The sequence below is a fragment of the Oryza glaberrima genome, chromosome 10, assembly GCF_000147395.1.
Source record: "Oryza glaberrima chromosome 10, OglaRS2, whole genome shotgun sequence".
NCBI classification, from domain to species: Eukaryota; Viridiplantae; Streptophyta; class Magnoliopsida; order Poales; family Poaceae; genus Oryza; species Oryza glaberrima.
In genome coordinates this window covers 20,904,707-20,932,087 of record NC_068335.1, presented here as the reverse complement: position 1 = coordinate 20,932,087, position 27,381 = coordinate 20,904,707, and the positions used below count along the sequence as shown (strand labels likewise).

General features: G+C 46.9%; 4 protein-coding genes across 4 annotated transcripts; 3 read left to right on the top strand and 1 right to left on the bottom strand.

The window, feature by feature from the left end:
- Window positions 1-7,789: 7,789 nt before the first annotated feature.
- Window positions 7,790-8,274, top strand: LOC127752930 (cortical cell-delineating protein-like). The gene has a single exon (XM_052278382.1). It carries the CDS (start codon window positions 7,790-7,792, stop codon window positions 8,216-8,218), a length of 429 nt encoding a protein of 142 aa, XP_052134342.1. The 3' UTR covers window positions 8,219-8,274.
- Window positions 8,275-12,106: 3,832 nt separating this feature from the next.
- On the top strand, window positions 12,107-12,889 carry LOC127752923 (cortical cell-delineating protein-like). The gene has a single exon (XM_052278370.1). It carries the CDS (start codon window positions 12,179-12,181, stop codon window positions 12,626-12,628), a length of 450 nt encoding a protein of 149 aa, XP_052134330.1. The 5' UTR covers window positions 12,107-12,178; the 3' UTR covers window positions 12,629-12,889.
- Window positions 12,890-14,677: 1,788 nt separating this feature from the next.
- LOC127785617 (14 kDa proline-rich protein DC2.15-like) lies at window positions 14,678-15,500 on the top strand. The gene has a single exon (XM_052313014.1). It carries the CDS (start codon window positions 14,739-14,741, stop codon window positions 15,225-15,227), a length of 489 nt encoding a protein of 162 aa, XP_052168974.1. The 5' UTR covers window positions 14,678-14,738; the 3' UTR covers window positions 15,228-15,500.
- A 421-nt stretch (window positions 15,501-15,921) lies between these two features.
- LOC127785618 (NADH dehydrogenase [ubiquinone] 1 beta subcomplex subunit 8, mitochondrial) lies at window positions 15,922-18,946 on the bottom strand. Its single transcript, XM_052313015.1, has 4 exons — window positions 18,698-18,946; window positions 18,469-18,555; window positions 18,287-18,382; window positions 15,922-16,241 (listed from the first exon to the last, which is right to left on the bottom strand). Exons 1-4 carry the CDS (start codon window positions 18,833-18,835, stop codon window positions 16,185-16,187), a joined length of 378 nt encoding a protein of 125 aa, XP_052168975.1. The 5' UTR covers window positions 18,836-18,946; the 3' UTR covers window positions 15,922-16,184.
- Window positions 18,947-27,381: the final 8,435 nt, after the last annotated feature.

The following is a 27,381-nucleotide window of genomic DNA, read 5'->3' as shown; positions in this document are numbered from 1 at the left end:
CCGATCTATCTGTCTATGTATCGATCTACCTATCTATCTAACTAACCAGCTGTCTATCTATCTATCAATCTATCCATCCCTCTACCTATCTACCTTTGGAACCTATCCCATACCATTGTCCCAACTCCAAAGATAGGTCTCACTTGAATCCCTCTCATCTAATCCCTCGGACCACCGAGTATAACTTTGCTCCAAAGAAACACCGAATTCTCGCTTGGGTGCTTCCCCTTGACTCCTCCCTGCTTTGTCAGACCAAGCCTCAAGTTCGAAATCCAAATTCAATTTCCAAATCTCGTATCCCTCCGAATCGATTTCCTCGGAAAAAGTCTAGTTTACCTCCCTCGGTTGTTGTGGGCCGTTTTTTTCCCTCGGCCCATCTCTCTCCCTCAGCCGCTCCTTCCTCCCTCGCGTGCCTCGCGTGTGCACCGCTCTGAGCAAGGGCGCTCGCTCTCTCTCCCTCGTTGAACACCCTCTCACCGGCGCCGATTTCCCGCCGCCGCCGTTCGAAATCCGGCCGCACCCTCACGTCGCGCGTGCGCTCGCCCGCGCGTGGCCGACTGCCTGGTCGCCGCCGCGTCAGCCCTGGCAGCCTGCGCCACGCAGCCGCCCATGTCGCCCTGCCGCTTGCCCCCACCTCTGTGCGCCCGCGTCCAAAACGCGGAGCCAGAGCTCGCGCTCCCATCCTTCTCTCCCTCCCCAAAATGGCATGGTCGAACCCCTCCTTTCCACCCTGCCCTTTTCCTTTTTCCCTCCCGAGCTGGACCTCCTCTGCCGCCCGTGAGCGCCAGCCGCGTTCTTGACTGCGCCAGCTCGCCGTCCTTGCACCCTCAACCGCCCTATGTCGGTTCCTTCCCCAAACCGCCTTCCCCGCCCTATAAAACCCAAGCTGAGATCCCTCCCCATCCCAATCAATCGCGCTTTGCTCCTCGCCTCGACCGCGCCATTGCCGCCGTCCCACTGTTCTTGCCATCGCCGTCCGTCGCCGAACACTGAGGGAACCGGTGCGTGCGTGGGCGTGTGACGCAGGACTCCGGGCACCCTCCTTCCTCCCCTTCCCCGGCCTGAGGCCGGAGAGCTCGCCCCGCGCCGTCGGCCATCTCCCAGCGCCCGTCCCGATGCGGTAGCCTTCCGTTCCCCTTCCTTGCTCCATCTCCTCCCCTTAGCTTCGGGCAGTAGTGCGAGTAGCCCTTCCAGTAGCTAGCTGGCGCCGCCCCGACTGCCGCCGCTGCTCGTCGTAGGCTTGCCGCCGTCGCCGCCCGCTCTCGGAGGCCACCGCTCGTCGCCGGACCTCCACGGCGTCGCTCTGCCCAATCCGACGCCGGAAATGGGCTTCCCGACCCCCATAGATACTCCCACCGCTTTGAATCGGACTCCCGTCGCCCATCGACAAATCCCCTCTTTTGCCACCGCCGGCGGCCGCCGCCGCAATTCGTCGACGTCGAACTCCCTCCGGCGAATCTGAGCCGTTGTCTCACTCCTTCTCGACGCCCTCGTCACTCCGGTGTGCTCCCCGAAGACCAAATCCGTCGCGCTTGCTCCGGTGAACACGCCCGCTGTCCGCCATCCATCTCGGCCTCCCCTTCTTACTCCTCCCGCCGGCCCGCGTGGCTGCCACGTAGGCGCCACGTCGGCGCCACCTCGGCTTTGACCGGGCCAAGCCGGTCAGCCGCCCCCCTCCCTCCGTCTTCCCTCCCGTGTGCGCGGTCCACGGCAAGCCGTGCGGCTGCACGTGGGCCCGCCGCCATCCGTCCACCCGGTGCACCGCTCCTAAGCCACGCGCACCCGAAACCCTAGCGCCGCACCTCGCGTGCGCCCATCCCACCGTGGGCCGTGTCACTAACAAGCGGGCCCCACCTGGAACCCGCGAGGTGCACTCGGTCCACTGGACCGCTCCCTCCCCCTTCCGCACGCCCTAATGGGCCGCCTTTCCCGCGCCTGCGCCGGCCCAAATGGCTCGGCCGAGCCTCCTTCAACCCTCGGGCCGCGCCCTTGCCGCCCAAAAAAGTCTAATATACATCCCTCATCCATTTCCTTTTCCATAAATCAATTCCTTATTCCAAAATTCCATGAATCATTTCCCTTGGACCCGCACGTCCGTGACTGTCAATAATATTCTTGAAAATATTATTTCTATAAATTACATAAATCAATTTCCCCTTGTTCCACAAATATCTTCCTTTGCCTAGAAATTCCAATTAAACTTCCAAAATTCATATCTCCCGATCCGTAACACCGATTGACCCCGTTCCACTTCTAATAATTCCGTAAAATTGAGATCTATCTAATGGCACTATTATTTAGTCTAAATAGGATCTTTCTTTTGGTCTTTTGTTTAGGTTTTTGATTGTTTGTGTATAGTTGCGGTTACCGGATTTTCGTCGATCGCGGGTTTTCTCGAAGATTCGTGAAGCTTCGTGAAGACCTTGAGCAAGGCAAGTCACCCTTTGACCAATTGCTCCTATAATTGAAAAATCATTACTATTTTGTTTGCAACTTGCATTATTAGAATCATACACTCAACTTGCTTGGCCTCGGTTTGCGTGCCAAACCGTCAGACCTACCCAGTAGTCGCACTAATTTCTGTAGGTCGTACTACCCTGATTCCTTGTCGCTCCACCCTTGTGGTTCCTCGGTATTTGTTCTCTCTAAGCGCGTATATCAAATATTCCACATACACCGTTGTTTGTCGATAATCTGGGAAATGGGTTTGAGAAGCCTTTAAAACCCGACATGTGGTGTCGGCGTGTTTGAAAATAAAATGAATTGTCAAAACTCGCGATGCGGGTGCTGTGCCTGGGTGGCACTGTCCCGTATTCGCATATAAGGACCGATTCCTTTGGGAAACTCATCAAGCATAACAAGCAACCACATGGTGGTATGGGACACCCTGGCTAAGTAATTAGCTGCTTTTGGAAAATCTTGTATGTCAATAGAGGCGGAAAGCCGGGATGTGGAGGTAGAGGCATCCTGGGAGTCCGAAAGAGAGGAAGGCATCCGGGAGTCCTAAAAGGAAAGCCGGAGTTGGCCCGATGTTAGTCAAGGAGACCCTCTATGTGGCATGAGGTGACCCAAAGTTAGCTTTGGAAAGGTTTTGTCGCGAACCTCTGACACCGGCCAGTGTCTGGAGTAAGTTCGTGTCTTGTGGGTAAAGTGTACCTCTCTGCAAAGGTTAACTAACTGTTTGAACAGCCGTGCCCACGGTCATGGGCGGATGTGAGGTGGCTCCCGATGCGTAGATTTGTTTGCCTGTGCTTTGTGAAAAGTTGTTGTGGATTGGGAATCGTAACCAGAATCAGCCTAAGTGGCAGATGGATGACCTGAGTGGTCAGAAACGAATCTGTGTGATTCGGGATGTCTGCGGGCATCATAGACTAGGCTTCCCGAATGGAAGCGGATTGCTTTGCTGCTGGGCAGCTGGACTCTAGGAGTCCGCAAAAATGAAAAAGGCTCTGGGAGCCGCTTAATCAAGTGAAATGGCTCTGGGAGCCGATAAGTAATGATCTGACCCGGGGGTCGGTACATTACTATTTGAGTTGTTGAAAAGCATCTCTTAAGTCGAATCGAGACGCAAGTCTCCTCTCGACCCAAACTTAAAAAGAAATAAATCACTTAGTGATTCCAAAATGTTTTCAAACAAAGGATTTGCAAAACAACCTTGCCTCTCTTCCAAGCTTGCATTAAACACCTAAGTTCCCGTGACTTGCTGAGTACGAAAGTACTCATCCTTACTCTATATAAATATATATATAGTTCCTCCGCCCTGAAGCTGAAGATGAAGTGAAGTGAAGATTAGGGTTTCGTCCTAGTTCCCAGCCGTCGCCTGTGGTGTTGGGTGTTAGTTCGTTGGTTCCGCTGCTGCTGCTGTTGTTGGTGTTTCCTCGTCAGTGTCTTCGGTTGTATTCTCAGGCTGTCCTGAGCTGCAACCTAAGTTAAGGTAAATAAGTCCTCTATTTATTTTAAGGATTTTGCAATGAATCATATTTGTCACCATGGGTACCAGCATTTTCCTGCGACACGCTCCTATCAGGTGCCGTTGTACGGCGGTGCCGGATTGGGGTGTGACAATAGAGATCACGAAAATAAACATTATATATATATTCTTTTTGTCAAATTTATAATAGCATGAATCAAATTAATCTCTCTGTTTTGAACAACCAACTGATAGAGACAATCAGATGCACCATTTGTACGGTGTTTGTATTCCAAAAAGGGTAAAGATCCAACGCTCCTCAATCACAGGTACCATGTTAAAGGTATTTAAGTATTGATAAAGGTACTTAGGTACTAAGGGTAAAAACATAATTTTGCTAATAGAGAGAAAAGGGTAGAATCGTCTCCCAAATTATAAAAGGTACCGCACAGATATAACGGTACGCGTTAACACCGTAAAACCTCTCTCTGCACGGTTTAATTTCCTGTTTTGCATGGTTTCTTGTAGATTTACGTTGTATTGCAGTTAAGTCGTTTATACCGCAGCACTAGGGTTTAATTTTCTGTTTGCATGGTTTCTTGTAGAATTACGTTGTATTGGAGTTTAGATTTACATTATGTTCTTATAACACATTATTGGCCTAATTATGCGATTTTTTTTTACATTTACATTTTATTCCAACGAATATGTAAAAACTCCTACCTTAATTCTGTTTAAAATTATATTTTATTTCCAACAAGAGATTTATATTGTGTTATATTGTTATATTGCGCCAGTTTGAGCCTAGCTAGTCATCGACCAGGCGATTTAGTCTCTTATTCAACCCTCAACTATGCCTACAGTTTTCCCTCTGTCTCCTTCCGGTGAAACGTTCAAACCCTAGAACAAGAACAAAGCAGGGAAAGAAGACGATGTCGATCCAGGAAAGAAGACGATGCGATATAGTATAGATCGATCGGATATCCGTGATTTACTCTTTTTTTCTGATGGCATACCGATCGATGGATGTTAGATTTACTCTTTTTTCTGATGGCATACCGATCGATGGATGTTAGTATTCAATTAAAGTATAATGCCCATGTTTTACAAGTTAATTACTCCACTGCCATCATGTTACGATAAATTTGTTCCGTACCTTGCCCCTCTATTGATCAATGGTGCACGTTGTTCCACCTCCAAGTACCTCTAGATACCTCGCAAACACCGTAAAACGTGAAATTAATTAATCACAATTCACAGGTACTGTACGGATTCGGGGTCGTCGTAGTCCCAGTCCCCGAAGATGACACGGCTCATGTCGATCTTGGCCCACTCCTCCTCCATCGCCGCCTGGATCGCCGCCGTCTCAGCGAAGTAGCTCTCGCCGACCATGTAGCAGCCGTCGTTCTCGACGGCGCGGCGAACCTCCTCCTGGAACGCCTCGAACTCGTCGCCCAGCTCGGCGTCCTCCACTTCCCCCTCGCGCTCCTCCGGCGAGAGGCTCTCCATGTACTCGGGGCTCCGCCGTGGGTTCCTCTTCAGTGTCAGGATGGAAGCGACGTAGTTGTCAGGCATCCGCACCTTCTTCTTCTTCTTCGCAGCAGCGCATGGCTTCTTCTGCTCGTCGGCGACGACATACTTGGCTGCTCCGGCGATGACCTGAGCAGCAGCAGGAGGAGGCGCCGCCGCCGTCGCTGCCAAGCCGGTGATCGCCTTCTTCTCCTCCTCTTCTGCCATGGTGTGGATGTCGCGCTCTTGATCCAGCTTACTCGCGCGCTCCACCGCCGGCGGTGCTCGTCGTCGTTACCCTCGCCGGCCGCCGCGATGCGCTCGGTGATTGGCGGCGGCGGTGGGCGGCGTCCCGAGCTTTATGGGGACAAATCCCAATTGATGAGAGATCCGACTAGGATTCTGATCTGATCTTGCTCCGGCCTCAAAACTAATTGGGCCGGGCCTGCAGGCCTAACATATTCCCAAACGCAGCATTTTTGGTGGGCTTCACTTTCCTGCCGGCCCATGCTTGAAATGATTAATCAGATTAGGCCCGTTTAGAAGAAGACGGCCCACCTTGCTGCGTTGCCACCGTACGTAGTTCGCCGCCGTCTCCGTCGCCGGACGTCCGCCGCCTGCCAGTGTACGATCCTTTGTCAATGCATGCACGTGGTTTTCATACTTAATTCGATTAGATGGCCTTAATTTCATCTAAAACTGATTCGAGCTACTGAATTATTTTACCGATCGATTAGCTAGCTAAACTGGTAATATAACAAACCTAGCTCTAGTTGATTAAAAAAAATGAGCATATATAGCACAGCTCATTATATCATGGGGATAAAGGTCGTAGCTCTGGCTAGTTATACGTTCGTCGTCTGGTGCAGAGACAGCAGACGACTTCCAGCTATAAGCTAGTTTGTTTTCAGTTCTCACTTCAGACTTCAGAGTTGTACAGAGTTCAGACTTTCAGACCAGTCGGCAATTAGTCCCACGCATCCCTGCATTATTCATCAAATTGTCCAGCCAGTCGTACGTATTTATTTATATACGTTATATATATATATATATATATATATATATATATATATATATATATATATATATATATATATATATATATATATCTTGCGTGGATATACAATATAATCCTGTAAAGCTGTTATGTAATCTCCTCGGGATACCAGCTTCAATTCCCATCTTTCAATTAATAATGCCTTAGATATGCCCATGCATAATGCTTCTCTGTACATTTCTTCAGAATTAACTCTGTTTTTCTTTTTTCTGTAGAGACCTATACGTACAGGCTACAGCTAAAGAGAAAATCAAATTAACAGGAAATTATGCAAAGTTGCTTAATTGGAAATGAGTAATACTTTGCCAGAATACATCCACTGCCACATGCATGCATGCATGAAAATGAGCGACAAACTGGGGTATTAATCATAGAGCTGAATATACTATGTGCGTGTGGAGTATAGCGTATACCGTGCGCGCGCATATCCTCCAGTGGGCTAAGCTCCAAACTCATCATCAAGCTGCAGATAATAATCTACTCCCACCGTTTCAGGTTACAACACATTTTAACTTTGGTTAATGTCAAACTATTTCAAATTTAATTAAGTTTATAAATAAATATAATAATATTTATAACACTAAAATAGTTTCATCAAATTAATAATTAAATATATTTTTTCTAGAAACTTGGCTAAATTTAAAGCAGTTTAATTTTGACCAAAGTCAAAACGTCTTATACCCTAAAACGGAGGAAGTATCAGTTAACTATACGCCTATACCTGCTAATGAACCATTATATGTGATATTCTGAATATATGTATATGTACTGATTTATGTGTGAATTCAGATATTGTAGTTAGTTATCAGCAAGTTCGGCGCTTGATCTGAGATATTTACTCGTATATATATAAGGTATATAAACAACGTGACAGGCCACTTAGCTGAAATATATAAAACTGTGAGAAAAACAATAGTCGATAGATCGATCGTGAAGTTGTGTGATATATATATATTGCGCAAATATATTAGGCTTAGATACTGGACATGATTGATAAATTGCTGCTCTGCACGTACGCCTATGCATGGCTGAAATAATTAATCAACAACCAATCTAGCTAGCCATTTCCTTCACGGAAAAATCGATCTTGTCGCATCTGATCTCTAGCAAAACAAGCGGCCCATGCCCATGCATGCAAATCCATCCATGGACACAAACCCAGTGCACATGCATCGTGCATGCAACTAGCTGCAGTGTTCATCTATAAATACCAGACGCCTCAGCCCCAATCCAAAACACAAGCTAATTAAAGCAGCCTTAGCTAGCTAATTAACTCTACTAGCTAAGCTCGATCACTTCATCACACTTGAGCAATGGCTTATTCCAAGATAGCTCCCCTCCTCGCCCTGACCATCCTCCTCTTCGCCGCCGCTGCGCACGGCTGCGCGCCATACTGCCCCGGAGGGGCGCCGCCGGTCATCCCGACGCCGCCGGTGGTGGTGCCGACGCCGCCGTCGCACCACCACCACGGCGGCCACGGCCATGGGCGCTGCCCGATCGACGCCCTGAAGCTGAGGGTGTGTGCCAACGTGCTCAACGGGCTCGTCGGCGTCAAGATCGGAGCTGGCCCCGACGACTGCTGCCCGCTGCTGTCCGGCCTAGCCGACCTCGACGCCGCCGTCTGCCTCTGCACCGCCATCAAGGCCAACGTTCTTGGGATCATCAACCTCAACATCCCCGTCGATCTCAGCCTCATCCTCAACAACTGCGGCAAGATCTGTCCCTCCGATTTCACCTGCTAATTAAGCTCAGCTGCTCAAGCTTGCATACATGGACAAATGCGCAGAAACAATATTCGTAATTAAGCTTATCTATTTCATTCGATGATGGCTAGCTAGCTAGCTGCATGCATGCCGTGGCTATGTCATCCAGAATAAGATGTGTTGTTGTTTTACTCTGTTCCCTTATATCAATTTTGTATTGTGTTGTATTGTATTCGAATTGAATGAGTTAACGAGTTTTGTAAAACCGATTTGTGCTTCATCAATGAAATATCTGTGGTGTAAGATTGTTGTGACAACGATTATTACCAGCAAGATAGTATAGTAGTACTAATCATCATTAACACATTCGCTTTGTGCTTCATGACACCATGAAGCACAAAGGCCCATCCTATACAAAATAAATGCGATTAGGCGGCCCATGGGGCCAAATCCGGCTAACCCAAGCGATCGAAATTTGGATGGGCCTAACTTCTCTCCGCGCACATCCGCGTTAATGGGCCGGGGCGCGACGGGATGGCCCATGGCTGGCTCGATCCATCAGCAGCCACGCGCGCATGGTGATTTCTCGCCGGAACGCCGCCGCCGTCGAGCTTGCGTTCGTCGTCCGTCCACCGCTGCAGCCTCCGTCCGATTCTTGCATGAATCCGTACGACGTCTTCTTGTCCAGCAAAAGATGGGGAATCACTGCGCCATTGCGACCAACATGCTAGCAGCGCGCACGCATATGCATGCAAAGGAGCTTTGAATTAACTAGGAGTAGCATTTTCTTTCCTCCCCACCGCCATGAACACGAATGCTTCTTAGGCACTGTTATTTTCTCTAACAAAAACTGGATAAAAGTGGCGCGCTTTTCAAACACAAAAACTAGATAAAAGTGGCGCGCTTTTCAAACTGCTAAACGGTGTGTTTCGTGTGAAAACTTTCTATATTAAAGTTGTTCTAAAATATAAGATTGATTCATTTTTCAAGTTTGTAATAATTAAAAACTCAATTAATCACATGTTATTACCACCTCATTTTGCGTGAAGCACTTAATTTTTATCTTCATCTATATCTTCAGGAGATTCAAATACTGTCTTGGTGTGACTAGATAACGGTATACCATTCAATCAATGGAATACTTTACATGCTGATGTCACCATGATATTAGCATGATACCGTAGGTACCAATACTCACATGTATTAGGTTATGGCACCTAAGTAGCATTTTAACGTTAGCAGATACCTTAGGTACGGGTCCGTCCGGTATCAAGAGTACCCGACGTGATACCCATATACCAGATCTGGTATATGGGTAACATGATGTCATTAGGATGGTGTTTACAAATGTAAATTATATCGGATAGCATTTTATAGTATTTCCGTAGCATAGTACTCTCTCTTTCGGAATGTTAGATATTTTGGTGAAATTTGACTAAATTTATAGAAAAATATAATAACATCCACAATAGCAAATTAATTTTATTAAACCTACTATTAAATATATTTTTATAATATATTTGGTTGGTCTAAACCATGTTAATTACTACTTTTCTTATATAAATTTGACTTCAGATTAAAAGCTAAACATCTTACGTTCTAAAACAGAGGGATTAGATAACACTAAATTATCATGATTATTACAACACTGTGGCTGATTTTATCCGGTCTATATATCCTTTAATTTTCAGCCTGTCGGTGCGTGAGAACCATTTTCGCATGCTTGTATTCGTGTTTGTCTTTTGGCCGGGCCTCATAATGTTGACTATATATGTATCGTGCATATGATACGTGTATATAAATTAAAGAAAAAAAAAACCCTGCAAGGCTGCAATGCGTGTAACCGTATCGAAAAGCTTCAGGCCCGGTTGTCATGCCCATGATTTCTGCTTTGTCGTCCTTCTCACGTCGTTGCAGTTTGCAGATTGTAGAGTTAGTATCTACAAGTCATCTACTCACACAAGATGACTCTTTAAAGAACTGTTCATTGTTCAACACTGTCACAATAATATATCATGGACAGTGTACTCCTTTTCAGAACTCTCTTTTGTTGTTTAGCAATCACTGGGGCGAAAAAATAGCTGGAATAATAATCAAACTGTGCATATGTATATATATTAATTAGTTTGCTTGCAATGGAGAACAAATGCCTTGTGTCAATGCGTTGTACACAACACATCACGACATGCAGAAAAAGTGTGCTGCAAACCAGCTGGGTACTGGGGCTACACACACCTATCTATTATTCATCCTGCAAGCTCACATATGCTGCATGTACTCGTCGATCGACATAGATGGTCCGGCACAACCAATGGCAGTGGGTGTTTTGAACACCTCTCGATCTGCAGCTGATCTCAACAGTTTATTTTATATGATGGTGTAACCATCTAATATACCATGTTGCTGATAATTTTTAACCAGAGCAATTAATCGGAGCATGGCCCTAGTGTTGAACAATTTGCACTTTCACAGTCAGGTGTAACATTTTGTACATTCAGCATAATGGTATGCTCTTTGCGCTTTTTCAGCCCTTGTGTAACACAGCAGGATTTCAAAAACACAAGGATAAAAAAAAACGTATAAATAGAATGGCATGCCACAACAAATCATACAGGATTTTTTTAAAGAAATGTTACAGGAAATGAATCCACTGGATTTTTTTTTTAAAAAAAAGTTTGGTAACACCATAGGAGAAGTAAAGGAATTAGGAGTCACGACTCATGATGAAGAGAAAACATGAGATTTAGGCTCATGTTAATTTTCCTCCAAAATTTGTTGAAATGAGCCATTTCATATAAATTTCAAAGGATTTTATATGAGTCATTCATTTGTTCGTAAGGACAATATAGGAACAATTTTTCAATGAATTGTAATCCTCTATAATTTCTACAGTTCTCCTTTATCCCAAAGGAATCTTTACGTACGCACAGGTAAAATTGGGACTCCCATGATCCATCTTTACCAGAAGGGGCGAGCTAGAGGATTGCGGTGCGTAAATTTGCACGGTGCTAGCTAGCTAGATTTTGAAAGTAGATGAACCGATATATAACACTTTGGGTTTCATACTTTCATTAGTCCATATGAACATCGAACCCTAGCTTAGACACGGCATAAATCGATCGAGGCATGGACGCATGTATCAGTATTTGCATGATTGCTCGATCGAGATTATATTACCCTCTTACACATGCATGCATGGGGGAATAATTCAACAACGTCTGAATGTCTGATTCCTCATGGAAAATTCCTTGTCACATCTCTTTCTCTGAGTACTCTAACGAACAACTGGCCATGTATGCACATGCACCCCAGAGGCAACCTAGCTACGTACCCTGCATCTGACACCCCCACATGCACGTACCATTGCATCTGCTGCCTTCGGATCGATAATACTTACAGTGAACGACACGGCCTCTTAAAAAATAGCTTTGATTACTATTTCTATTATAATATATATAGAAATATTAACAAATATATAATTTTATTGGATCTTAACAAGCATTTCTCCATATTCATCCCTGAAAGTTGGTTTTTATAGAACGAGAGGAGTACATATTTTTTAAGAAAATTATTTTATAAATTATTTATAATAAAATATTTTAAAATTCGATCTTAATTTTGTCCGAAACAACGAGTATTATAAGAGCTTGTTTGGTAGAGCTCCAACTCCTAAATTTAGCTTCAAGAGTTGGATCTGAAGTAGAGTTATATGAAGCTGCTTAAACCCAACTTTGCATGTCTAGTTCATTTTGGAGATAGCTCTACACAGCTCAGCTGAAATTGTTTGGTGAAGCTAGAGCTGTGCCAAACAGGGCCTCCGTCTGGAGAGAAAGTAGCAACGCATCCATGCAAACCACTCTTGCTATAGGCTCGATCGGCTATAAATACAAGACGCCATGACACCCCAAGCAAACCAACCCAAAGCAACACAAGCCATAGCAGCAGAGCCGAGTAGCTGAGCTCACTGTTCGATCGATCACTAGCTCGCTAGCTGCATCCATGGCTGCTTCCAAGGTCGCTCCCGTCCTGGCCCTGAGCCTCCTCCTCCTCGCCGTCGCGGCGCACGGCTGCGAGCCCCACTGCTCCGGCGGCGGCGGCGGCGGCGCGCCGGCGGTCGTCATACCGACGCCGACGGTGGTGGTGCCACTGCCGTCGTTCGGTGGCGCCCATGGCGGCTACGGCGGCTACGGCCATGGCCGCTGCCCGATCGACGCGCTGAAGCTGCGGGTGTGCGCCAACGTGCTCAACGGCGCGCTCGGCGTGAACGTCGGCCATGGCCCCTACGACTGCTGCCCGCTGCTCGCCGGCCTCGCCGACGCCGACGCCGCCGTCTGCCTCTGCACCGCCGTGAAGGCCAACGTGCTCGGCGTCAACCTCAACGTCCCCGTCGAGCTCAAGCTCATCCTCAACAAGTGCGGCAAGACCTGCCCCTCCGACTTCACCTGCTAATTAATTGAGCATGGAAAGTGCTCAAACCATTTGCGCAAAATTAATGCATATTTATATTATATTTAATTGAGTTTGTTTTCATGCAATGGCCATTGGTAAGTTGCATGATGCATGAGTAATCCGGCCTGAATAAGCTATTACCCCCCTTGTGTTAGTTTAATTAATTTGTTGCATCCGCATTAATTTGTTGTACCATTGGAATCACTCACTTGTAATTTGTTGTTGTATAACCAATGCATTGTGATCATCATCAATTAATATATTTTCATTTTTAATATGATCGTTCTTTCTGATCTATGAACACGTAAGATCGATCGATCGATCGATCGATCAAGCTAATGAATCTGACGACCATATCATGGCGAAGCATCAATTCTGAATTTCTGTTTGTGACCACAACCGAATCGATCCGGAGCTCAACAACAGAAGCCGCGCGCAGTGCTCAAACTGGGGCTGTGGGCTGTGGGCTGTGGGCTGTGGCCCACATATGCAGACATCGCGACTAAAGGGCCCGGCCCATTCGTTGCACGGCCCAAACACACATGAATCTGCTGCGGTGTCATCCTCCTTTATCTGAACCACACGATTTCAATCTAACGGTGCAGGACATGACGGCACAGAACGGCCCCATCTCACGTCCTTCCTGGAATCCGCCGCCGTCCGCCGCCATCCGTTCACCGGCATTGTTACACAGACCCCTTATCCTACTCCAACTTCTTATCGATGGCATTCCACCCAGCTTGTGAGTCGCGACTTTGTGAGTACATGATAAAAAAAACTTAAAATTCAGATAGATATTCTGACATGAAAATTGAATGGTCTTATCTTTTCGCTTATGCTTATACTTGTTAGCTAAAATTTGAATTTTCAACCTTAAATTTAAAGTTGATTTTGAGGGTTTTTTCATCGAAGTTTATTTTTCAATCGACTCCACTGCTACAGAAGTGTGAAGCACATGAAGGTAAGGTTCAGTCGGTCATGGGTGCATCACAACTCACAAGTTCATACCTCTTACATCTTGAGATGCATCGATCACACGGGGCACAGCAAAAATCAGCTAGCTAGCTCAATGGTTCGGGATTAATTGCATCTCAAAAGTTCAGACTTCAGTCTTCAGAGGCAATGACCGTCCTTCCCTCTTTGGATCAATTTCAGATGAATATTGAGTGTGGTCCACAAATTTTGGACCAAATTAATTAAAACGATCATTTGGGACTTGGGAGCGCCTTTACAAACCACCGCTAGATCAGAAGCGAAGACCACAGATTGAAGATGAATTAATTCATTTATTTGTGTACAATAAGGTTCTACATTGATCGAGCTGCATAGGTGCCCGCACCAATCGGACAAAGCCACACACATATATAGTGATCCCATTAATTTGCCCATCGAATGATGACGCGACGGCGCCGAATCTAATAATGCCCTGACCCTATGGTCTCCGGCACATACATGCCTCGTCATATGAGCTTACTTAATTAAGCACCGCAAACTTGAAGGTGCAGGTGTACTTCACATGAACATTACAGATCGATCGATGCCACTTCATTCGTGCACGGATATACTGTATGCACCAATATTGTCGACCACAAGATCGTTTAAGAGTACAGGTAGAATACCAACATATATAGCTTAGTTAATTATTAAGTCCGTCCAAAAATATACTCCCTCTGTTTATAGCAATATTTATATTATCAAATTAGTTTTATTATATTAATAATTAAATATATTTTATAATAATTTTATCTTGGGTTGAAAATATTATTTTTTTTCTATAAATTTGGTTAAACTTAAAGCAGTTTGACTTTAACCAAAGTCAAAAACATCTTGTAACCTGAAACGGAGAGAGTAACAACCTAATTTCTATCCAGATTCGTGATACTAAAATGTATCAGCATCTAGTATTATGTTGTTATGTAATTGCCGGAACAACAAATGCCGGGCCGACTCAAGCAAATGCATGCCCAGCTCACTCACTCAGCTCAGCTCAATCCCCTGCTATAAATTCACTAGCTAGCTTGTGCACTGCACACAACACACACACTGAACTCTCACATAAACACTTCAACTCATTCCTTAGCTAGAGCTATAGCTAGTGTGTCAATTAGCAATGGCGGTGGCGCACAAGAACAGTAGTAGAAACAAGCTTGCAGTCGCCGCCATTGTGGCGCTGATGAGCCTCCTCGTGTTCGCCGCGGCGCCGTCGGAGGCATGCGGCGGCCGCTGCAACGGCGGCGCCTGCAGATCGCGGTGCGCCAAACCGACGCCGGCGCCGGCGCGCCGCCCCGCCGGCGCCAAGTGCCCGTTCGACGCGCTGAAGCTGGCGGCGTGCGCCGACGTGCTGGGCGGCGGCGGCGGAGGAGGAGGGCTGCTGAACCTGGACCATCTGCTGGGGAACTCGTCGCCGTCGTCCTCCGGCGAGCAGTGCTGCGGGCTCCTCGCCGGCCTCGCCGACGTGGACGCCGCCGTGTGCCTCTGCACGGCGCTGCGCGCCAACGTGCTCGGCCTCGTCGGCGTCGAGCCGCCCGTCCAGCTCAGCGTCCTCGTCAACCGCTGCAGCAGGAAGCTCCCCAATGGCTTCCAGTGCTCCAGCAACTAGCTAATTAAGCTAGCTAATTTGATTATATCTGAATTAATTAGTGCTTGATGAGCAGCTCATGCAGCTATTGTTATTGTTCGCTTATTTGATTTGTTGTTAATTGCTTTCGGTGTCGTGTGTGATCGTGTAGCGCATGCTTCTTACTACTTTGATGACCGATGTTGAGTTAATTAATTCCTGTGCTTGAGTGAGTGACATTACATCTACATGTACCTCGGAGTTGATTTGTGCTTTTGCGTGCTAAAGTTCGTTATAAAAATCTTGTGTTGAATATATGTTGCTCGAGTAATATACCGTATATGTGATTCTGAATCTGAGCTGAATATGGAATAGTCAGTGTTTAATCCGCATGCATGGAGCAAGATTCCGAGAAACAACCGGTGAGTAAACTAGCGAGAATCTGAAAAGGAATGAGTTTGCCAACTTTTGAAATTCTGCAACTACAAATTATCAGAATGCAAGTCAAAATATGGAATGTTTAGAGCAACCGGGGATTATTCTCAAAGTTAAAGCTGCTATAGGCACCCCCAAAACAGGGCCAAGAGCTGGTTTGGAAACAATGCCAGAATCCATAACTCGTCTCATTTCTACAGCTTAAAGCCAGGTTGCACCTATAGAACATTGCCCAACAGATGAATGGCGCAAACCGTGGTTCAGACTCCAGGGCATTCTGTAAGAAGTTACAGGGCAAATATAGGCACTTGAAAATTCTAACTTTAAATCGTCAAGAGTCAATTCCATAGCATGTGCAATAGTTGCTCAAAGACACTCATCGCATTATTATAGAACAAAGCCATGCTTGGCAGAATTCAGCAAATCACAAGATTGTAACTTATAAAAATACAGCGACAACAAAGACAACCATCAGGAACATTGGAATTGTCCTGTTTTTTTCTCTGATTAAAGAAGGCAAGAGAATTCAGTCCATCACATCACTTGAGGAAGTGGGGTCTTCTTCTATGGTCTATCACCAAGTTCCTCTCTCAAATTGTCAAATGGGTAGACTTTTGGAGTCTGCGTGAAGAAATATAAAAAATCCTCAGTCAAGTTGTTCATAAAAGCAAATCAAAAGCAGACAGGCATCATTTGTCGTGATTAGCATGAACCATTATCTTAACTTGATCCGGTCTATGCTCAGAAATAGTATGCATATTTCTTTGCCCATTGGCGACAAAATATGCAACAGGCTTGCTACTGTAACAAGTGTTACTTTAATGACTGATCGCACAATCTAATAGCATTCTGGCAAATATAAGGAGATAAATTGAAAATACAGTATTGCCCCCTCTCTTTTGTGAACCTTCATTCTTCAATTAAGTTACAGACCTGGAACACTGAAGAGGCAAGTTGCTTAACATGTATAGTAACTCTGCTATCTGCTGACACTTTTAAGGAGCAAATCAACTCTTGGGGGGATTTCATCTATGGCAGAGAAGCAACTTAGAGAAAGTAAGAGACTGTGTAGCCTGTACGGAGTATCGAACACGGATAATATGTACAAATAAAATCCTACATGCTTCAAAGTTCGCAACAGTTTAGCCTACCACACCATGTCACCATGATATCTCTATGAACTATGAAGCTAGACCAAACACCTCCCTTTTTCCCCTAAAAAAAACTCCCTTCTCAGAATCGAAATTGGATAGGTGCTGAGAAAGGAGACTAATAGGTCAGTAAATTGAAGGGTTAAAGAGTTCTACAAAGACCACACAAAGTTATTATCACAGCCCCACTCCATGATTCAACTCAAACTAGTGCCTAGTATGATCACATTGAGGTAATATTTAGTGTTACATATAGACCAACAGAACATGATAATCAATACTACTACCTCCATTTCACAATGTAAGACTTTCTAACATTGTCCATATTCATATAGATGTTAATGAATTTAGACGCATATTTGTGTTTATATTCATTAACATCTATATGAATATGGGTAATGCTAGAAAGTCTTACATTGTGAAACGGAGGGAGTACAATTCAAGTAATATAAATCAAGGCTTTTACATATGAGGAAACACAGTGAAGTTATATTTACAGAAGATGCTAAAATATAGAGTGCATGGCCTGATCAAGAAGTAAATTTAGGCATAGTGAGTAAAATGTTCCCTAAGAATATCACAGATTCTATAAAATAACACCTCATACAATATCCTCTCATCTAAAAACATTTGAAGGCAGCTAATAAGGGTGACTAAATTCAGCTTGCTAACAGAGAGTGGCAATACGCCATATATATTTGTAACTGTTTGATACAAGAGGATAAGAGCACATGACTGATTGCATTTAGGATTTAAAATATACATCCTTCAAAAATGCCATCTATTCATCATATTTTCTTACAGTACAACTAGGTCTATGATTGTTTAGTCTAGTGATGATTTTTTTTATGAAAATGGACAATAATGATCTCAATTCCATTAAATCATTTTCAAATTCTTTTTTTTCCCTCTTTTGCTGATTCTATAAATTGGAGGGTAGGAACAATATAAAATTACTCTTTGCTATATGACTATATAGCTAGGAGCAATATAGAATTACTTGTCAGTATATACTATATAGTAGCAAGGAACAGATCGAACCCAAGGAGCTATTGTTCAACAGAAAACTTCAATGTGCATTGTTAATTCAATAATATGATTAATGCAGATGATCAGCATACTCCCTTAGTGGCCTAATCCTCATAGAAGTTATCTGGAGGCAAAATCTTCTAACTTGAGAATGACTAGATATAACATTTAGACATATTAACTGTGCCACCTAGAGAATCATGTGAGCAAAATGGAAGGAAAAGAATTTGCATATATCAATCAAGTGCAGAAACAACGGCAGGTCCTAATGGGCGAAATAAAGGTTTAACTATGACACAGGGATTGAATCACAGTGGCCATTTCCCATCTTAATGTTTTCCCCATCCCTGCAATGTTTTCTTGGCTATTTGGTCTAACCTTACAGTATTACTTTGTTCACTCCTACTGTTGTTGAAATGCTAGCAATTCTACTGTTTGTCCATCCAACAGAAAGTAAAATATCACAATGAAGTATTTGGCACTCACATAGGGGATCTTGGAAGCCTTGTCGTTCAAGGTGGCAGCCAAGCCAAGAGTAGCGAAGAATCCGAGCCCACCGCAAAGCCAGGCCAGCGCCTCGTACTGACCAAATAGCATCACATCAAATCAAACCAGATGAGACCCCCACGAATCCATGTGATTCAGTGCATGAGGGTTGGGAATCAGACCTTGCCGATGTGCGGCGCGAGGCGGTCGATGCAGGGCTCCGGGAAGGGCGTGCCGTTGTCCCACACCAGCTCGTCGTTCGTCGGCAGCTGCAAATTCCCCAAATCCCCCCGCAAATCGAATCGATTAGATGGAGAAATCGCATCGGCGGAGAGAGAAATCGGAGGAGCACAAGGTCGATGAGAGGGGGGGGGGGGGGGGGGAGGAGAGGTGTGGCGAGAGACGGCTTACGGGCTTGTCGGGGACGATGTGCCTGCCGACGGGGAGGCCCATGCCGGCGCGGTGGCGGAGCGCGGACGCCGCGGCGCGGGCGGCGGCGCCCTGGCCGCCCAGGACGCGGGATCCCGCCGCGGTCAGCCTCCCTGCCATTCCCACCTCGCTCTCGCTCTCGCCTCTCGGATCTGCGCGTGCGGTTGTGGGTGACGTCGTCTCGTGTGCGGTTGTGCTCGTCGGCGGCGGCGGCGGAGAGGAGGAAGACGCAGGAGTGTAGGTGGGCTTCAGTTCAGCCTTCGCATTGTGGGCCCGTGGGCCGAGTGGAGAAGGCAAGTATTGGGTCAACCAAACGGCCTAGTCGCTGCATGGCCCAAACGCCTCTTTTGGGGGTTCGGAGAATAAAACCACACCAATCATCACACGCGCATCAGCGATATATTTTTTTTATTTTTTTTGTTTTTTGTTGCCGTTTTGGTTTGATCGGTTGATCCGAAAACTGGATATGAGAAATTGTCGGACGAAATTTGCACTTTCTGGCTAGGTGACTGCTGATGGAGTCACACGTACATCTTCAGTTCAGTTGTTAAGGCTGTGTTTAGTTCCTAAAATTGAGAAAAAGTTTGGAAAAAGTTAATAGTTTGAAAAAATAGTTGAGAGTTTATGTGAGTAGTAAAGTTTTGCATGTGATGCGATGTGATGGAAAGTTGGAAGTTTGGGAAAAATTTGGTGTGAACTAAACAGGGTCTAAGGTGATGAGCTGCTAGCTGCTACTCCTACCTTGCAAATGTTGCCAAAATGAACTAGCTAGGGCATGAATTATGGGATCAGTGATCAGTATAGGTTTCAGAAAGCGCACAAACATTTCCACTCAACAGTACAGTACGCGCGGTTGGACGAGCCATAATTAATTCAGATATACAGTATGCTGCTCCGTTTGGTTAATTCCAGGTCGCCATTATCAAAGTAGGTCATGAGATAACAGTTCTTGCGTCTCTGTCACTAACAGGTACTCCCTCCGTCAAAAAAAGGCAAACTCTAGGTTTTCGTGTTAACATTTAACTGTTCGTCTTATATGAAATTTTTTTATAATTAGTATTTTCATTGTTGTTAGATGATAAAACATGATTAATACTTTATACGTGACTTATCTTTTTAATTTTTTTATAATTTTTTTAAATAAGAAGAATGGTTAAACGTTGGACACGGAAACCAGGGTTTGTCTTTTTTTTTTTTTTTTGACTGAGGGAGTAGGAGTATTCAGGTCATGACTCATGAGTGCTATCTGTCTCTACGGTATTTCTGAAGAAAACCACACGGCAAATGGCACAAGTCAATCCTACGTGCTCCTCCAGTGTAGAATCTAGTCCTATAGTCCCATATACTCTTGACAAGTACTGTTGCTTATTGTGATATCATAATGCAATTAGTACTTTATTACTTATTAGTGAGTACTCCTACATTCAGAAGCAACTTATTAGTTAACTGACTAACTGCATATTTAATTAAGCGGCTAAGTTGCGCGCGGTTCTTTACCCATCAAATTGCCTAATCTGTAATGCGGTTCCAAGAACAGCTTGAGTAAAATGAGACAGAGATCCAGTCTCACTCACTCACTCACCGAAAACATGAAAATTCAGAACGTACAGTCTGCAAGAAATCTCCTCGCACTCGCCGACGTCCGTGCTATCCGTACGTCTCCGGCGGCGACCTCTCCTAGGATTGACACACAGTGAGAGGGGCCGCGTGGGCCCAGTCTCTTCTTAAGCCCAAATGTCTCCTTGGGGATTCCACCTCCGACGAACCACTGGGCACTTGCATTTGTTCGGGGTTTAGCCTTCATCCGAAATCTGAAAACGAGTAATTCGGAGATCTCCTCTGACATCCGAGAATTGATGCAGATCATGCATCACTGTGTGTGTTTAGTTCACGTCAAAATTAAAAGTTTGGTTGAAATTTAAACGATGTGATGAAAATGTTAGAAGTTTATGTGTGTAGAAAAGTTTTGATGTGATGAAAAAGTTAAAAGTTTGAAGAAAAATGTCAGGATAAGCAAGGAAGCTGACGTTACCAAGAGGAGGCGCGACAAGGTCTCTGACGAAGTATAGGGTGAAGGCGGAGGAACAGAAGGCGTCTTTGAAAGAGAGAAGCGCCAGAGTATTACTAATCCTAGATATGTTGGGCCGGAATGGGCCGTGTTATAGGCTAGAGTGGGCTGAGACCTTGTGGCACAGCTGGAGAGAGAGAGAGAGAGATTAAAAACTACTGTGTACTGTCTGAAACGGCATCGATCTGGAACTCGGCGGTGAAGGCGGCGGCGGCTCCGATCCTGTTGGATCGTGAGAGAAATACAAAGTTCCAGCTACCTATCGTGTTCTTGAGTTCGTGGTGAAATCGAGTGCTAGGGTTCTAACAATCTGGTATCAGAGCCATCTCCAACCATATCCTCTTGACTCGGCTGTAGAATCACCAAGCGCGGATTGGAATCTGCTCTCGAGCAGAATCTGCAAAAAGGGGAACTCGCTTCCCTTGCTGCGTTTGGGTTGGCTGAGTTCGGAGCGGTTGCGAGTCTTTGATCCTGGAGAAACCACAGTACGTTACTGTCGATGGGTGATACCCGTAGACCGGATATAGAGGGTATCGGGGTACGTTGGTACAAGGGTCCATGTAATACGACATCAAGCAAACAAAAGACGAAGATTATACTGGTTCAGGCCCCTTGATATGTAATAGCCCTAATCCAGTTGATGTGGGATTATATGATGGAAAACACAGGTTACAAAGGGAACAATGGAACTCGATGGATCCGGCGAGATCGTAGTCGAGTTGGTTCGACTAGATCCCCGGCGATTTGGCTCCTGCAGGCTCCGACTTCGTAGGCTGTGGGGGTTGTGTTGGCTCTCAGATTCGATGCCTTAGGTCCTCCCCGGGGGGTCCCTTTTTTATCGCAGGTCAGGCGGTTTAGAGCTCAGAGACATCAGACCCTACACGATACATTGACGACCCAGTCTTGTCCGAGTAGGACTCTTTTCGTCCGTAAACTCCGTGAAGGATTTCCTTAGTGTATGTAGAGAGTATCCGTATGCGCGTGGGCATGCCATACCGATATGTGACGTATATCGAAGGGTAAAGGGTATACCTAACCCGTAACCCTGACAGTAGCCCCCGACTTCTTCTTAAATGAACTCGTGTAACCATTCGCGACTTCTCGTGTCAAGGCTGTTGTTGTTCCCGGTGCGAGAACCATGGAGACAGGACGTAGTCGAGAACACCATGTGAAGCCCAACGGTCACGAGTGAATTTAAACTGAAGTCCAAAAAACTGCCGCGCGTAACGAACCCAGAAATTTCGGGCGGCTATCTCTCTCCTTTCCTTGGAATTCGCACCGTCGGTAGTGCGTCTATTTAAAGGAATTTTGGGGGATCCATTTTGAAGTCCGCCTATTGTGAAGAAAACCTCCTGCCTGCAAGCGTTCTTCGTCTTCTCCACTCCCACAAGAAACCCTAGTTCGTCGACCTCAGCCCTTTCTCCGGCGATCTCCGATCGGTGATGGATCTCGGAAAATCATCCTCCACCAACGCGTCGCTGAAGAAACTTCAGGAGGACAGCGCCCTTCCGGGTCGTGGAACCATGGAAAGGGAAGCAGGAGGTACTGAACCCCAGCCCGTCTTAGGTCGCATGGCTGCGATCGAGGACTACATTCTCTGCGGTTTTCTCCCTCCACCTTCCGAATTTCTTCTCTTGGTTTTGAACTTCTATGGTCTTTCTCTGCTCCGTCTGAACCCCAATTCTATAGCCTTCCTTAGTATTTTTTCACATCTTTGTGAAGCCTACATTGGGGTAGAGCCCTTTCTCGATCTCTTCCGCTTCTACTACGAGTTGCGTTGGATGGAATTCAACAGGGTATCTGGATGCGTTGGATTCCGACTTTAGGATGGCCTGAAATCGTGTTATATCCCCTTCTAGTGTCCCTCCTCTCGCAGCAAATGGCGGACGAGGTGGTTCTATCTTCAGATAGAAGATTCGGATCCTGTCTTCGTTGTTCCTGAGGAACAACCAGACAAGATTTCGTCTTGGACCGCAAAACCCCCTTTGAGCCCTTCTCTTCAGTCATTCATCGATGTCGTCGACGATCTCCGAGTGCGAGGTTTGTCGGGGTATGAAGTCGCTGCTGACTTCATTGGTAGACGGATCCAGCCGCTCCAGGCTCGAGCCCACCCAGCCTTTGACTATTCTGGACCGGAGGATACGACTCGGGTTTCTCCTTGGGGTATCTTTCTCGCATTTATCCCGATATGCTTGTGTGCGCGCTCCTCCTAGCTCATCAAAATTTGGTTCTCGATTCACAGGTCTGAGCAACGAAGCCGTGGGACGTCGTGTCGGCCAGGTGATGATCAGTGGCCCGGCGACGGCGAGTAATATCCCCGTTCCCCTTTGCGAGAAGGGGGCGGCTGAACGCGATGCCGCCATCAATGTAAGTGTACTTAGTAGTCATTCTGTGTTTTTCTTCTGAGATCGCTTTGTGACTTTATAAAGCATAGGCTCTTCCTCTGTCTGACATCATCGGGCCGCTCGCGGACCATCAGGTGGCGACGTCATTGAAAGAGAAGGTCGCCAAGGAGGCGTCTGATGCTGCTGCTGCTGCTACCACAAGTGGTGGCAATGTTCCAGCAAAGGGGAGGAAGTTCTCCTCTGTAAGCGGACATCGTCGCAAGGCATCCACCCCCTCGGTAAGCTATCCTGTTGTCTGATCATACAGCCAGAACAATTTCGCCTTACTTCGCATCAACTGTTCTCCAGGCCTCGGACGCGTCTCCCCCGCCTCCATGACGACAGCGACTTGTGACACTTGGCGAGAAGTAAGTGGATGAATTTAAGTTTTCGTGACTTTGTCCGAGCGTTGTCTGAACCATAGCTGTCTCATAGGGTGGCGCGGGCGAAGGCGGTGCAGGACGAGTCCGGAGGGACTTCCGGCGCGTCTCCCGCTGTAGCCTCGACGGATGTCGTGCTTGCGCCCGGGAGCCGCGAGGTGACACCAAGCGGCCCGGCCAGCGATCCCGCGGCTGGTCGTGGTCCACCGACTGCCGTCCTCACCTGGGAGGAGCTCCGGGTCGAAATGGGGCGTCTCCTCGAAGCTGGTGCTCGCGGCATTGGACGCTAGATTGCGGAGGCGAGGTCGGCGGCGGCGTCGGCAAACGAGCGCGCCGACCGGCTGGCATACGAGTTGGCGGAAGCTCGTGAAGACCTCAAGAAGATGAGGGAGTTGGTGGCCAGCAACGAGCGACAACGGCAGGGGCTCGAGCACCGCATGTCGGAGCTCGGGAACAATTTGTCGGAAATCTGTGGCTCGTTGCGGGTCACCTATACTGGTCTACACCAGCTCGCCGGGGAGTGCGGCGTCAAGTCTACCATCCCGGCGAATCCTGATGAGTTCTCGCTGACATCTTCTCTAGCGGAGCTGGCGGCGGCGATGGAGGAGATTCCCTCCAAGCATGCGGCCAGGATCGGAGAGGAGACGTCCAACGGGATCTACACCGGGGCGTGCCACGTCCTTGCGTGTGTGAGGCTGGTGCATCCTGAACTCGATCTGCGCGAGATCTTGGATCAGGGGGCGGCTAGCGGCAAGTGTAAGGAGGTGATGGAAGAAGTCGGCGACCTGGGGGAATCTGTTCTCCCCCTTTTTGAAGAGTAGGATCTCTTGTACTCCTTAGATGTGCTGTGTAAAACTTCGATGGGTTTCGACCGCCTTTGTGCGTGTAGTCATTACCCTAGCTTTCTCTTGCATTTTGATCTTTGAGTACTTTTTGTCCCTTGTAGAGATGTTGATGACGAGGATGTCCAGCAGCGTGGGCAGCCTGAGTCACTGGCGATCATTCCGGCTCTCGCGTTTGAACCACATGCGTCGCCGGACAATGTAGACCAGATCCTAGCCACGGGGATGGAGATGGTGACGACTTCCTTAGGTTAGTGGTCCCTTCATCCCTTTTTGCTCCTCCGACTAGATCAGCCGTGTTCTCGAAAGAGAAGTGAAGCTTGACTTAGTTATTCCCACATTGAACAGATCTCGAGAGTGCTCTTGCTGGGCAAGATCGTCGTATCCAATATTGGAAGACGAAATTTGAAGTAGCGGAACTCGAGAGAACAATGCTAGCAGTAAAGAAGGAGCAAGCTGTGGAAACGCTCCGAGGTCATGAGGTGTGGTTCAACTCGTACTTGAAGAGTTGCTGCACGTCCATGGCCAAGGTCTGTAGAGAGCTCCGAGTACCCCGTGGGGATCCCGAGGAGTCGGCAGCCGGATACATCTCGTGGCTGAACGGGGCCTATGCTCAGCACGAGGGCGTCAGCAAGCGCATCGACGAAGCCTTGAAGCAGGAGTGTCGTTGATCGAGCCGATATGCCGGGGGGCACGTGTTGGCCTGCCTACGAGATCATCGTCCGCGACTGGACATCGATTTTCTCCATGAAGGTTTTGCTCGTTCTCGGAAGACTCCAGCGGAGATAGACCACCTGGCGAAGTCAATGGCGCCGTTGGCGTAGAAGGTCTTCCAATCTGTGGACTGGCGTTGGCCTTCCTGGTAGTCTTTGTACCCTGTGATAGATATCTTAGGGAAAAGTGTAATATAGCCTTAGACTTGTGTAAGAATTGTAAGGAGTATTCTGTGAAATAGAAAAGAAATCTATCTTTAGAAAATCTTTCTTACTCCGGATATCGTGTGTAAGAGTGTATCCTCGGTTCATGACTTTAGTCGGTCGTTTGAGTCGTACACTCTCCCTAGCCCCCAGCCTTGTCATCGGAGGATTTTTCTCGAAGGATAAGGCTCTTGGACCTTTGACCTGCCTTGGTTGAATAAGCACTGATCCTAGCCCCAGCCATGAAGTTGGAAAGTTAATTTCCGATTACACGGCTTAGTTGATACGCACGGTGAGAACTCTTACACGACTAGGTCTTACATGGTCTTTCGTCTCTACAGGATCTGACAAGGCCTTATCGGCTCTGGGCGTCCCCAGCCGAAGATCCCTTAGGTTCCTCGGAGGCCTTGTCAAGACGCGTAAAGGGACATGAGGATAGGTTTCAACGCTAGGTGTCATCTGGGTAAGGGATCATCGGGCAGGAACACTTTGATTGTAATATGGGCCTAAGAATAGGCTTTATTGATGTTGTAAGTTGTCTTACAGGTATGGATGATATTGACTCATACATAGAATTTACGTAGTTGGTCAATGTTTCAAGAATTTGCCAACTCGCGACCATCACCGTCTGCAATTTTGAATGCGCCTGGCCGCAAGACTTGTGTGATCGTGTAAGGTCCTTCCCATTTGGGTGAGAGCTTGTTTCGCCCTGCTTGGCTTTGAACCCGTCGGAGGACGTAGTCGCCGATCGTAAGTATGCGTGCTCGGATGCGCTTCTCGTGGTAACGGCGGAGGGTCTGTTGGTAATTGGCTGCTCGGACGGCAACTCGTTCGCGATGTTCCTTGAGTAGATTCACATCGACGTTTCGCTGCTCCTCCTGATCCTCGTTGGAATACTTCTGTACTTGTGTACTCTGATGTCGTAGCTCGCTGGGGAGCATGGCCTCGGAACCGTACACGAGGAAGAAGGGTGTTTCCTTGTTAGACGTTGTCGGTGTGGTGCGTACGGCTCATAGTACTGATGGGAGTTCTTCCACCCATTTTTTGTCGTGTGACATGAGCCTGTCGTAGACGCGGGTTTTGATCCCTTGTAGTACTATGTCGTTTGCCCTCTCGACTTGTCCGTTGCTTTGAGAGTGAGAGACCGAGGTGAAGCATATCTTGACTCCCATCCCGATGCAGTAATCTTGGAAATCGGCGCTGATGAACTGGGAGCCGTTGTCGGTTATGATGCGGTGCGGTAGTCCATATCTGCAAAATATCCCCTTGATGAATTTGATGGCGTTGTCAGCCTTGATTTCCCCCGTGGGTACTGCTTCGATCCACTTAGTGAATTTGTCGATCGCCATGAATAGGAACCTGTAGCCGCCCTGTCCTCGTGGAAATGGCCCGAGTATATCTAGCCCCCAGAATGAGAACGGCCAAGTAAGAGGAATAGTCTGGAGCGCTTGCGCAGGTAGCTTTGTGTGTTTACTGTGGAATTGACAGGCTTCACATCGCTGGACCATGTCGCATGCATATTTGAGGGCGGTTGGCCAGAAAAACCCTTGTCGAAAAGCTTTCCCGACCAATGTTCGACCGGCGGCGTGTGACCACAGATGCCTTCATGTATATCTAGGAGGAGGTGTCTTCCGTCGTCAGACGAGACGCATTTGAGAAGTACCCCGTTTGGCGCTTTCTTGTATAGATCGGTGCCGACCATACTATAGATTTTTGCTTTATGGGTTATTTTCTCGGCCTCTGTATCGTCCTCGGGCAACTCCTCGCTGTTGATGAATTTGATTAGTGGGATGCGCCAGTCATCTGTGGTCTCGATATCGGCAACGGCGCGTTCTGCCTTTGTGGCCTCCGAGCCAATGTCGAGGGCGGCCGGGCTAACTTCGCCGCTAACCTCTTTTACTGATGGCTTCGTCAGGATGTCCAGAAAAGTGTCGGGCTCGAGCGGTTCTCGTCTGGACGCACGTCGTGCTAGGTCATCTGGCTCGATGTTGTCCTTGCAGTAAACGTGTCGGACCTCGATCCCATCGAACCTTTTCTCTAGCTTCCTGACTTCTGCGAGATACTTGGATAACTCG

Bases quoted from the DNA above. Each gene is read 5' to 3' on its own strand.
- LOC127785617 (XM_052313014.1), top strand. From the start codon at position 14,739: ATGGCGGTGGCGCACAAGAACAGTAGTAGAAACAAGCTTGCAGTCGCC.
- LOC127752923 (XM_052278370.1), top strand. From the start codon at position 12,179: ATGGCTGCTTCCAAGGTCGCTCCCGTCCTGGCCCTGAGCCTCCTCCTC.
- LOC127752930 (XM_052278382.1), top strand. From the start codon at position 7,790: ATGGCTTATTCCAAGATAGCTCCCCTCCTCGCCCTGACCATCCTCCTC.
- LOC127785618 (XM_052313015.1), bottom strand. From the start codon at position 18,835: ATGGCAGGGAGGCTGACCGCGGCGGGATCCCGCGTCCTGGGCGGCCAG. The intron at 18,383-18,468 runs GTCTGATTCCCA...CTATTTGGTCAG, and splicing joins TCGCGCCGCACATCGGCAAG to TACGAGGCGCTGGCCTGGCT. The intron at 16,242-18,286 runs GTGAGTGCCAAA...TTCTTCACGCAG, and splicing joins AGGCTTCCAAGATCCCCTAT to ACTCCAAAAGTCTACCCATT.